At 44.1% G+C, this 12,576-nt stretch overlaps 2 protein-coding genes across 2 annotated transcripts; both read left to right on the top strand.

The window, feature by feature from the left end:
- The first annotated feature begins 2,995 nt into the window (after positions 1-2,995).
- Positions 2,996-4,900, top strand: LOC308144975 (uncharacterized protein). Its single transcript, XM_080516279.1, has 2 exons — positions 2,996-3,258; positions 3,648-4,900. The coding sequence occupies exon 2, from the start codon at positions 3,668-3,670 to the stop codon at positions 4,043-4,045; it is 378 nt and encodes a 125-aa protein (XP_080372405.1). The 5' UTR covers positions 2,996-3,258; positions 3,648-3,667; the 3' UTR covers positions 4,046-4,900.
- Positions 4,901-6,115: 1,215 nt separating this feature from the next.
- Positions 6,116-12,504, top strand: LOC308145071 (WAS/WASL-interacting protein family member 3-like). The gene is given in 10 exon segments (XM_080516404.1): positions 6,116-6,210; positions 6,289-6,465; positions 7,734-7,834; positions 8,781-8,916; positions 9,678-9,830; positions 9,916-10,127; positions 10,129-10,636; positions 11,013-11,150; positions 11,250-11,354; positions 11,450-12,504. Coding segments are annotated over 8 exon segments (1,377 nt in total). The 5' UTR covers positions 6,116-6,210; positions 6,289-6,465; positions 7,734-7,750; the 3' UTR covers positions 11,491-12,504.
- Positions 12,505-12,576: the final 72 nt, after the last annotated feature.

Genomic DNA, 12,576 nt, shown 5'->3' with positions numbered 1-12,576 from the left:
ATCGGTTCCACCAGCTCTTGGCTTAATTTGGATGAATTATAAGATTGATGGGTGAATATAAGATGACTGTACTGTTTAATAGAGAATCTGAATGATAGCGTGTTTTATTGACCTAAACTGAATTACAACTAGTTTATGTCAACAATCAAACAAATGTAGCAACTTATTTTTAGATTTAGTTTTTTTGTCCACATGAGCCAGGGCAGATGTGAATGCTGCAGGATCAGGTAAACTATCACTTAAAGCAGGTGGTAAATAATGTTCCTTTATGCATGACTACTCCTCCAGGTGGACTGCCGAACAAAAGCGTTAATGAAATTGATTTGCAATGGAAAGAAGTTGTCCGTCCCCCCCCCCCCACTGGGTAGAAACAGTTGATGTAGGGAATACCTTATATAACGGTCATTGTTTCAAAATCTCTTGAGAGAAGCATTTAGTTTTCAAACACACATTCTCCATGTGTTTTTAAGTTTCAATGATCCGCTCCCTCTCCCTCGCACTCTTACTGTGCTCTGTGGTTGGACAGAGTAATGTTTATAGTGGAGATCTTTATCTAAAAATGCACGCCTGGGTGTTTTCTCTCTCTGCTGTAGTTTTCATAGTTAATGATCGACCGTCAGTGAGACTACCTGCAGTGAGATGGAGAGGAAAGCAGATCACGAAGATAAGGGGAGAAAGAGTGAGAAAAGCAGAGCAAAACCCAGATCTTATGCAACAAGATGACATCCTGTGATTATTATGCTGTTTAGAGCGACGTGAGCGCCGTCCTTTTGAGAGGTGAGTATTCAATTTCATAAAAATGTGATTGCTTTTTATAAATGCGGAGTCTTGCAATTCAATTTGGATTTTCAACCAGGTTGGACGTCTTGTGCCTTTTTACAGTTTAACCCTTTAATCAGTGAAACAACTGCCGTTCACCAAGTGCAATTACTCAACTCTGAGGTTTGTCGTTTTATTATGTGTTTGTGTTCATGAATCCAAAAATGTATGAAGATTTAAAGGAGTGTGGCCGGGAGGGATACGATACAATGTTCAGTAGGTTTCCATTACCAGCAGGCAGAAGAAATAACTGTACAGAGTTTCAACGAGGAAGGGAGGTCGAAGGAGAGGAAGTCCCCAAAGTATGCAGAGTCCCACTGCAGAGAGAGAGAGAGAGAGAGAGAGAGAGAGAGAGAGAGAGAGAGAGAGGGCCAGCCATACCTTTCATTCCTTCTCAGAGGGAGACACAACGTTTTCTTGATCCACATTCTGATCCTGTGTTTCGGTGGGTCTTTCCTGTTGGCACCAACTGACACAGAAACCATTTAAACAAGAGAAACTGCTTTTAGTAGGACAACATAACATCGAGATGATGTAACCTCTCTGCCTACAGCTGAAGAAATATGATCTAAGGACAGTACAAACTGTGATAGTCTCTCTCATTATTGTACAAGAATAAAAGATCATTACATTTATTTTCATTTTAGTATTAATTTAAAATATACAAACTAATTTTCAGGATAATTTGATGTGTTCGGAGGCAAAATGGAGCTTGTTGAAACATTTGCCCTCCTATCACCAACATCTCTTGCACACATGCAATCTATATGATGCATCCAGTGGTATTTCGATGATTATAGAAATGTGTGTCAAAGAATGTCATTCATTTAGTCATTTATTTGTGAATAGAAGTCATTATTTTACCTGATCTAAGCGAAGCTAGGTATGACAGCCATGTGTGTTGTTTTTTAATAATGCATAATGAAAGTATGAAAAAAAGTTCAAGCTTTTTCCATGCATAATGTAACGGATGAACATGTACAGGAATTCTTTAGCCATTATATTTAGTGACAATAGTGGTTATAGTTTAGTAGTGGTAATAGTGTTAGATAAGAGTGTTAGAGTCATCACATGGTGAGAGGCAGGTTAATTGTTGACCAGGTCACTGCATAATCACAGGAGGAACAACACAAAGGGGCTGATAACCACCGACACAGACAACACACTCACCCCTATTTTGCTTCCTAACTTGGATTATTGTATACTAAGCTACTTTATGTGTCAAGAACATGCAAGCTCACGGAGAACATGCAAACTCAACACATCAATAAGATTAACCATCACGAATCATCTAATTATGATCACTTTCACAACTTTCTGAAGACTGTAAGATATTTCATTTTCCCTTTTCCTTCAACCAGCCTGTTGTACAGTGGTGTCCCATCAAGATGAAGACACACGCTCCTACAGTTTATAGTCACGTGTCAACTTCAAATGCATGTTTTTTGGACTGTGGGGGGGGGGGGGGGGGGGGATCTGAGTCCTGAGGTGGAAAGAGCAGGGACATCCGGAGGGGAGACACGAGACGGCAGCGGATGAAACTGGCGCCAGTCCAAAGCGCTTCCTCTCACTTTAATGTGCGCTTACAACGACTCCAATTGCACGTTTTGGTGTGGTAATGTCTCCTCATAAGTCGAGTTGACTTCCTTCTGCATAAATGCACACGCGTCTCATAATTCTCAGGTGCAGGGTGGCTGAGAAGCACGCGGCTGATTATCAGGGCTTTAAAAAAAACAACAACATTTTAATCAGCGCTAATAAACGTCTGGCTTTGCGGTTCCACTCCTTCGCGTGACGAGTCAAAGCCTAAACTACTGGGCGTTCAGAAGAAAAGAAAAAAAAAAGAAAAGCTGCATCATTTGGCTCCATGTGCTGGGTTGGGTTTAGCCGATACAAAGAACTCCTTTTTTTTTTTTTTGATACCGAAGACTCTCGCTCTCCCATGGGTTAGGCGATGTTGCCAGGCAACCAGCAGCCCCGCCCGCCGCGGCCGTGGATTCACCTGAGCAAGCGGTCACGTGACCGCGCCCGGAGCGCCTCGTCCAATCAGGGGTGAGGACAGGTATGCCGAGAGGAGAGTTTCGGAGGCGGAAACCTGCCTGGATGAGAAGAGGAAAGTCAGTCCTTATAAATATGTCAAGCTCCTTCAGGTGTTCCTTCAACCGCTGCAGCGGGAGATAAGAGATAATTTGCCGGGAAGAGGGCAGGAATAGGTCTGATGGAGGCGAAGGTGATGGGGCAGCACACCTGGCTCGTGCGTGGACTGGATATTTGTGCGAGGCTTTGAGGGATTGTTGTCTGAGGTGATTCAGGTGACTGGCTGCTGGAGAACTAGGCTGAGTGCCGCTGATAAACATCTCAGCACAGCCATAAGTTTACACGTTTTTACACTTTGATTTTTTTGGGTAGTTAAAGGCATCAGCTCAAGTTACAGCTCAGGTAAGTGCCTCGGACTTTTGTGCTTTGTTTGTATTGTTCCTCTGTGAATCACTGCCTTCGTCTGAGCTTCTGTTCTCACGACTCATTAAACCAGTTTGTCAAAGCAGCTAAACATGGTTACACTGGTTATTCATAGGATTAGTTGGCAAGACTTTGTCTCACACGGAAGAAATATGAGGAAAAACTACATTATGGTGAGACTTAAATTATCTGCAATTAAATTCAGACAATTAATGTCATATTCTAACAAAGTATGTCCTGGACATTGATTTTAGGTGGAATTACTGACTCAGAGTTCATGAATTTGCCAAAAAAAAAAAGAAAGAAAAAGTGAAGTGTTTGGTAAAGCTTGAGAACACAACTGCAGATTGTAATGTCTCTTTCTCCAGGTGCTGTCCTGCTGTCAGACATGACAGAAAGGCCCAAATGGTGGAAGGCATTCCTGCCAAAGTGGAAGACCACTGCCTCCAAGGACTCGGGTTCAGTCGCCACCTCTGGCTCGGACATTGAAAAGCCGAAAGACCCCCCTGCCGCTGCAGACAAGACCCCCGCTGACCCGGCCCAGAGCCAGCAAGGCTCCTACAACAGCTGTGACGTCTTCCTGGACGACACGTTTGACGACTCCCATCTGGAGTCCATCTTTAACGAGCAAACTTCCATCAGGAAATTCAAAATTTCGCGATCGGGCCGATTCAAGGACAGGCAAAAGATGCGCTCGACGCTTCCCGCGCCGGTGAAAGAGACTGAGAACGTGGCGCCGGAGAACGAAGACACACGGTGGCAGTGAAGAGAAGATGGTCGCAAAAGGAACTGCTGCGTAAAGATGCTTCCAAGAGACTGAAGCGTGTGAAGACGCTTCCTTCCCTTGAGGCGTGCCAAGACGTTTGTTTTTGTTGGTTGTAATGGTGATGATGAAGACGGCAGGCATCGGAACTCTTTAGCAAATCTGTAATGTGGCACAAGAACTGATTGAATCGATGTTGATTTTCTCTCCCGATTTGTGCCGCAGATGTTTACAGTTACACTGTAAAGTGACGTTAACTATATCCGTGTCTGTTCATGATGGTTACTGAACCATTCTGCCAGTGATGTTGTACAATCAATGCACAAAAAAAGAGGCACAAATTTTCTTTGTAAATCTCTTGCTGTACTTGTTAAAAGAGCTCAACGGTTTTTATCGCAGTGCTTGAGATGTGTGATGTGCTTCAGGACTATAGTTCTTATATGATATCTATAATACTGCTGCAACAGGAAGTCTATCTATTTAATAATGAAGGACAACTATAATGTTTTTTTGTTTTTTCTTTATGCTTATGCTAAGAAAGTTGATTCTAAAGGGTAAGAAGGATTTCTATGAAGGTGTACATGGTTTTAGTATATGTGTGAGTGAAAAACGTTTGCCAGCAGCACAGCAATTGTTGTTGGCTAAATACAGTTAATATTTTGTTGATTAATAAAGCATAGCATATTTATTTACACACGGGACCCTTAACAAAACTATTTGCTCCTGAAATTTAATGAAAAAAAAAAGTTACATAAAAATGAATGAAATAAGGCAGGTTTTCCTTTTAAGGACCACGTTGTGTTTTGGATTACCTGTGAATACGTACATGAAGGTAAAATAAACCCAATATCTGCTGCATCTGCAAATGTTTCTGTGTGCTTCAGCTTCCTGTGCGGAGATCGATTAGCATTTTTTTCCCCCTGTCCAAACATGGCTGAAATTTGCTTCCGGGTTGTCTTTAAGGACGTCAGAAACATCTTAAGCAATGTGAGTAACAAATCCACGAGGACATGAGAATCCCACTGGCAGGCAGTGTGTTTACACTTGTGTGAGATTACATATATTACATTCTTTGAGAAAGACATTCAGCCCAGAAAAAAAAGGGCCACTTAGAGTTTATATATAGAGTCAATGGCCGATGTCAAGCCCAGGCCGGAGGTACGTTAGCAGTTTAAGGGAGGAGCACGCCTGTGTCACTGCATTCCTTTCTTGCTTTTAAAGTTTGAGGTGTGTGTGCTTGTATACCGACACCTGCATGTCCATGGAAATGCTTGTGACTGATACAAACAAGAGGCTGTCATGACTCTGGGCTCTTTGAAGTCGGTGACGTGTAGTTAAATCATTGTATTTACATTCCAAGAGTTATTGAAAAATTAACTTCAGCGTTAATAAATGAATGAATAAAAGCTTTGGACCGGGCAAAGAGACCTTTGACCTCTGAGACGTGTTTGCGATTTTCAGTGTTTGTGATTTTCTTGGACAGAATGTTGATGCACGGTTGAGGCATACTTTGTGTTTTATATTGTCCCTTTGTGGCCAAGTGAAAAGAGCTGGGGATGTGGGTAAAAACACAAAAAACATATCATCCCTTGTAGTAGTATATTGACATCATCAACAATAGTCATGACATTTTTGTCATGATTAATGAAATGAAAAAATGAAAAATATATTGCCAACAAAATTGCCATGTATTTATCTAAGTTGCCATTTAGAATCTGCTTTTTTTTTTTTTTTTTTTTTTTTTTTAAATATCTTTACAACACATGAATCGGGTTGTAATACATCAGTAAAAACACAAGAGGGCAAAAGTGTGCTGACATGTCTTGAGCTATACACTGCAACATGCATTTATCACTCAGTTTCTTCGTCGTTATTCATGCATGACGCGTTTTGCTTATTTATTCATTTATTTATTTATTTTGACTCCCGAGGCGTGTCTGGAAGTGAGGGAAGGTTTTATGGCTCTATTTGCCCGGAATGAGACGATGACATTGAGCCCCCCCCCCCCTCCTTGCGTCTCTCCATTGGTCCAGCGAGGACTCTGGGCGGTGAGGTGCGCTCCCGCACTGCACGCCTCCCGCTGCGTTTCACAGGGAATAAACCGGTGCGCACAGATAGAGGCCGCCGTTGTTTCGTCCGATCCGGCGGGTGTGTGTGCTTCTTCTCAGGTGAGGAAAACAAAAAAGAAATCCAAAAGAAACAAAAACAGGGATGGAAAGTTTTGGAACTTTTTTTTTTTTTTTCAGGTGTTCTCTGGAGCGTCACAGTCTTCAGCAGAAGTCAACACAAGCGATAAGCGGCGTCCTTGCTCACTAAAAATAACTTGGGAGACTTTCTTACTCACTGTCCCGCTATGAGAAGACTTCTGTAACGACTTTTATTTCCACTGAAGCTTTTCCAGTATAAACTGGCCTTTTGTGAAGGTAAGAATTGTTTGAATGAAGGATTTCGTTTCGCAGAAGTGAGTTTGTTTTGTATGAAATGCATGAGTTCTAGTCAGTTGAATGGCTTCTGTTGATGTGGTTTTAATCTGTTATTTAATTGGTTTGAGTTACTTTTTTTTCTCATATTTCTCTTTGTCTTAAATAAATACATTTTATTCAGACATCTTCCCACGGTCACATATTCGGTTTGTGTGTTTACTAATGGGGACATAATACGTTTTAAGATCCTTTCCTCAATTGAGAATATGTGACTCATGTTAAAGCTGCAGCTCCTCGTTGCTTTACCTCACAGGGGAGAAGATACTGCAGGTCAGGGGGAAACAGCAGCTCCTCTGAAAGGGCTCAGCCACCCAGGGTCCAGCTTTGCCCCTTTTAAAGATCAGACCTGGCAGCGTGGCTGCTTGACACAGATATGAAGATGGAAATAGCAACAGAGGACAGTCGGCCAGTTGCAAAGAAGGGAAGCGTGAACATGCACGTGGTCACAGTGGGACAGGCGAGAAAACAGACACAAAAACAGGGACTGTTCGGTGTTTTATTCAATTGCTGAGGAGGCACGTGTGCAGACGCCACAAAGGCCTGGATGTGCACAAACCTCTGGCTGTTTTCAGTCCTTTAGTCCTGGCAGACAACTTGTCAAGAATGTAGGCTGGTAAACTGTTGACAGCTGAGTTACCATCAGCTTGTAACATCATACTGGAGAGGAGGTGTTCCTGGAAAGCAAATATCTCTTATTTTGCTTTGTTTACCAAAGTCGTTGCTCTCAGACATCCCGTCTGATGTTCAATGTAGTCTGGAGGGGAAAAAAAGGACAATGTGTTTGCACGCTGTTGCATTTTCCTGTGGACATTCCTGAGTGTGTGTTTTCCATTCAGCCACTGCAGCGAGGGCCTTTTGGTCACTGAGCGAGGGTTAGGGGTCCATTACTTTTCACACAACACTCGCCATTGTTCTGGTCTCAACTTCTGCCAAGGGGTGCTGTGGGAAGACGAGCAGCAGGGGCGTTCGGGAGGGGATGTGCTCGATTTCTCTGGAGAGGATGGAGCGCTTGCTGTTTCCTGTTTTGTGCTGTAGGGTGGTGAAAGCGCTTCCTGTTCAGGGAAGCGGGTAGGAGGTCACCGAGCGCTCCCCTTTACACAGCAGCAGCCTCGGGCCTGGAAGTAAAGAAAGACAACCCCCCCCCCAGTAAGATGTTCTGTGGCTTTGCATTTGTTTTCTAGTAACAGGCCATTTATTGTCTTCTGCAGGTGTGTGAGTCACAAGCATGCCGGCCCCCCCTCCTCCTCCTCCTCCTCCACCTCCCCCAGGACCCCCTCCACCTCCTCCACCCAGTGCTGCCCTGCCACAGGTGAGTCTTTCTATCCTTCCTCCCCCCCAGCTCTCTCCAGCACAGTTAAACTGACTCATGGATCCTTTTTGTTGACCATCAACCAAACACCTGGAGGGTTTTTTTGCATTATTGATTGAGCGCATGTGTGCGCGTGCACAAACACACACACACTCGCACAGAAAACGTCGGTTAGCAGACTCAGTAGCAGAGGAGTGTTATATTTCCTCAGTGTTCTCATGTTAAATGAGTTGCTGCAGCCGTCACGCAGAGCCCTGGCGCAGAGGGATGTCTCAGTATCAACACTCTGACTTCATGAAGATATAAGAAGAAAAAAAAAACTGCGTATAAATCTACAGTATGTACATTAACAAATTTAACCACCTTTCCTTTTTGTTTGACTACTTTTTTTCTCACTCCCTTTATGTCCATCCACCAATGTCTAATTTAAAAAAATATACATATTTGTATTTGTTTTTGTTAGAACTGAGATGTGTTGTACACTTTTAAACTCTCTTATAGCAAAAGGAGATTGTAGCATGCAAACCTACAGACTCAGAGTGGTCAGTCAGGAGTATACTAACAGTTTCATTCATCCTTGATGAGTTGATATGTCTTCTGAAATGATTTGTCCACAGCAGTGGAGCTGCAGCTGATCCCATGGAACTGTGAAGACACGGTACTCAGTGACCAGGTCACAGAGCAAATACAAACACCTATTTAAAGTCGCAAGTGAAGTTCAACTGCACATTTTCGGACTGGAGTAGAAAACCAGAGTACACAGTGACAACTAATAAATGCACAGGGAGAACATGCAAGCGCCATACTTTGAATGCCCTCAAACCTGGATTCAAAATGGGAGCGCTCACCACAATGCAGTCTGCTTCATCAAACACTGTCAGAAAATTGGTAAATTGACATATCGAGATGTTAAAATTTCTCTTTTTTGTTACGTTTTGTGTGACAGTGTCCGTTTGAGCCTCCGAAGCTCCATTGTGGTGCAGGAGGAGGTGGAAGGAATGCCCTGCTGGCCGACATCCACAAAGGAGCCAGGCTCAGGAAAGTAACTCAGGTCAACGACCGCAGCGCCCCCGTTGTCGATAGTAAGTTGAAAGTCGCCTTACGACGTTTGTTTCTTCCACTCAGCCACTCTTACAGTGGAAAGGGGCTTTGCATTTTGAAATGTGGGAGTGTGATGGATGGAATGTGTAAAATAGTCAGGACACACCAGAAAGCAATATCCTACAGGGGGAACTGTTCTTTTATATTTAGTGGATTTTAGAATGTTTGATGGGAAATGTTGTAAATTTAGATCTGTTTCACTTCAAGACGAAGCCCATTTCTCTTCACAAAGGGTTACCGTAAGTTGAAACTGTCGAGGAAAAAAAATCCCCTCTATCTCTCTGGACTGCAACAAATTGCAAATGGAAAAATGATGACAAAGTTTCAAAATATGCTGAAACCGTTGCAGAATTTGTTAAATTGAGCACCTGCAAAGCTTAATTTTTGAATGTGTTATTGCAGTTGTTGCAATTTAGAAAGTGCAAAAATAAAACGTGCAATTGGCCTCATTTATCAGGTCCGGAAGCTTTTTATTGGTACTCAATAATGTTTGACTGGTATTGTTTTTCCCATTTTATGAACTTTTTTTTAATCTATTTATTTATTTATATTGTTGTTTTGCTTTTATCAGCACATTCTTTTATATTTTAGACTTTAAAGAGGACTGCACCTTACAATTTCGTTGCACGGTGTTTCAATGACAATAAAGACATTCTATTCTATTTTGTTTAACATGTGATGACAAAATGATCTTGACAGGATGATTGTGATGAATGTGTCCATGCCCCCCCCCCCATCCCAGAACCGAAGGGAAACAGTGGAGATCTATCTGGTCCTTCTCAGGGCTCGTCTGCTGGGGTGGCACCCATGGGCCCCCCCCTGAGTGGGCTGTTCGCTGGAGGGTTCCCCACTCTCAGGCCAATCGGACAGCGGGACGCAGCGGGCAAGACCTCAGGTTGGTGCAGAATCGCAGATGGCTGCCCAGTCGATCATGTGCAGCCACGACGAGCGGTGAAGTGACAGTCTGTTGTGTGTTGAAGTGTTCCGATCGAGCTCCTCAGCCTCCCTGAAGCCTCTGTGGAACCCCCCCGCTGCAGCCGACTCCACCTTCGCCTACGACCACCACCGGATAGCAGAGCTCCAAAGCCCCCCCCACCGCACACTCGCTCCCTCGTCCTCTGCACCCCCCTCCCCCTCTCACAGCAGCAGGCAGCTCCCTCCTTATCCCGCTTCGGCTCCGCCCACGCCGCCACCCCGCTCCCCCGTCGGGTCCGCCCCCGCCTCCCCCGCCGCTAGCCCTACCTGAGCGACCGGCCAGCCGGCCGCCGCCACTCCCCTCCTGCCCTCCCCCTCCACCGCCGTCCCAAGTTACCAAGCCCATGTGGCTCCCCGTTCAGCACTCTCACCACGCAGCTGTCCCCCATCCCTCCACACCTCCTCCGCCACCCCCTCCGCTGACTTTCCAGCCTCCGTCAGCCTCCCCGGGGGACCGCTCCTCTGGGTGCTTCTACCTGCCGTCCCCCTCCCCTGCCTACTCTGAACCGTCCAGATTTCCAATTCTGCGCGACAGCCCCCTGGGACCTCCTCCTCCACCTCCTCCTCCCCCTCTCCCATCTTCCTTTACACCAAGCTGTCCATCCAACCTCCCTCCTCCACCACCCAAGGTGCCCCCGGTGCCTTCGCCCGCCATGCGCCCGCTACCTCCCTCGTACCCCTGCAACGCCCCCACCCGGCGGCCCCCGGCGGTGCCCAGAAGTGCAGGTAAGAACTGAACCGTTTGGTGGAGTTTATATTTGTGATGTTTATCGTTTTAGTTTACTTTTGTACTTTCATGTCGTTTACAGTTTTAGTGCAGTAGAGTTTGTTTGTTTGATTTTAAAATAGATTTTTACTTCACTTTTGTTATTTAGTTATGTTTAGTTTCCAGCTGTAGTTTGGCTCAAAGTCTAAACATTAAATCTGTAGTCATCAAATAAACTAAATTATCGATGTTACACGGACACTTTTAACTCAAATCACATCAAATGAAACTGTGACACTGTGTCCATCAATTACTGCCTCTTCCTAGTTCTTCTTTAACAGAAATGTTCATGTCGCTGATTTTTATTCGCCGATGTCCGACTTGTCTTCTAAACAGGTGTGGGTCGACTCGCCCCTCCTCCAGCTCCTCCGGCACGCTCCCCCAGCACAGAGCTCTCCACCCGCACTCCTCCGCCTCCACCACCTCCTCCCCTGCTCCCATCCAGCCTCAGGAACGGACACCTGTACCTCCTGGGTGAGACTCAAGACCGTCGACAACACGTCGACTATGATAAATTCATTATTGGAGATGAAATTGCATTTGACATCTTTCCAATGCATTATTTTATTTCAGCTGACGACTTTGAATCGAAGTTCCAGTTCCACCCTGTGGAAGACTTACCCCCACCCGATGAATTCAAGCCGTTTCCAAGGACCTACCCCAGCAAAGAAAACAGAGGTTAGCACCTCAACTCATTCAGAATTTCCATCCTCGCCCTGTCGTCAGTGGCTGAGTTGTCTCTTTCCCTCCTCTTTGCTGGTTTTTTTTTACAGTAAACCCCAAACCACCCGCAATAAGGACGCACCTCAGATGAGTTAAAGTCCCACCCTGAGCTTCGTCCCTGAACGGATGGTTGTAGGAGCCACGGACTTCGTGAAATATGCCATGCAGTCGTGTGAAGACAAGTGTCAAACCGGGTCTGATGGTGCTCTGACCTTTTCCAGTGTGGAATGTTTTGAATGTGCATGAGGAGGAGGCGGGTTCGCCCAACTCTCGCTCTACTCAGACTCGACATGCGACAAACACACAGAGACACAGACCCTTTCACAACCGGGTCGTCCTACTTTGTCCAATGTCATACAGTTAACTCGATCAGTTCAGTATTGAAAACTCATTAGAGACTTTTGTTACATTGCCTTGAAGTTTTCCTTCATATTCTAGCACTTTTATGGTCTTTTTTTAAACCCCCAAAAATCATCTTACATGTATAGTGAGACCATATGGAATTGTATTGCATTCATAACACAATTTTTTTTTTTGAACTTTTGACAACTTACCTGCACTGTAAATCATAAAGCAGGGGTTGTAAATATTATTTACTTTAGAAATTACATATTCTCATCTGCTCTTCACTCTGGACCCTATGCCGGAAAACACCATTATAAAGTACCATCAGAAGGTCAGCCTGTAGAGCATCAAGTAAGTTCATGTCCAGTGCAATTTTGAATCATCGTCCTAAATAATTACAATGAAAAAAAAATAAAATAGAGATCTCTTTAATTAAGAATGAAAAAAAAATACAAAAAAGACCTAATAACTGTTACTTAAAAAGCTATACAGCTGTTTTTAATACACAAAAAAGTGTTGCGTAAACTCAAGTACCCTTTTACACAACACTAATGATAAAGATGTTCTGACAAAATGTTTAAAAGTTCAGTAAAATATTCCACATTAACAGAAGCAACCAGAAGCTCTCTTGACTGAATTGTATAGCGCACACCCGATGTCTCTTAGAGACACAATGTGAGAATGTTATTATGTGTGAAGTTTTGGGAACTATTCTCTTGGACTGCCGGGTGAACTGAACCTCGGGTGCCTGCATATCAATGTATATAGAGAATAATGGTGCCTTTATATATTTATGCATTTTTTCTGACTCTGTATCAGTTTTAGCACCAAC

Source organism: Blennius ocellaris, assembly GCF_963422515.1.
Source record: "Blennius ocellaris genome assembly, chromosome: 20".
Lineage (NCBI taxonomy): Eukaryota > Metazoa > Chordata > Actinopteri > Blenniiformes > Blenniidae > Blennius > Blennius ocellaris.
The sequence above is the reverse complement of the archived record's forward strand: the minus strand, read 5'-3'. Positions and strand labels throughout refer to the sequence as shown.

Coding starts and splice junctions, on each gene's coding strand:
- LOC308144975 (XM_080516279.1), top strand. CDS start 3,668: ATGACAGAAAGGCCCAAATGGTGGAAGGCATTCCTGCCAAAGTGGAAG.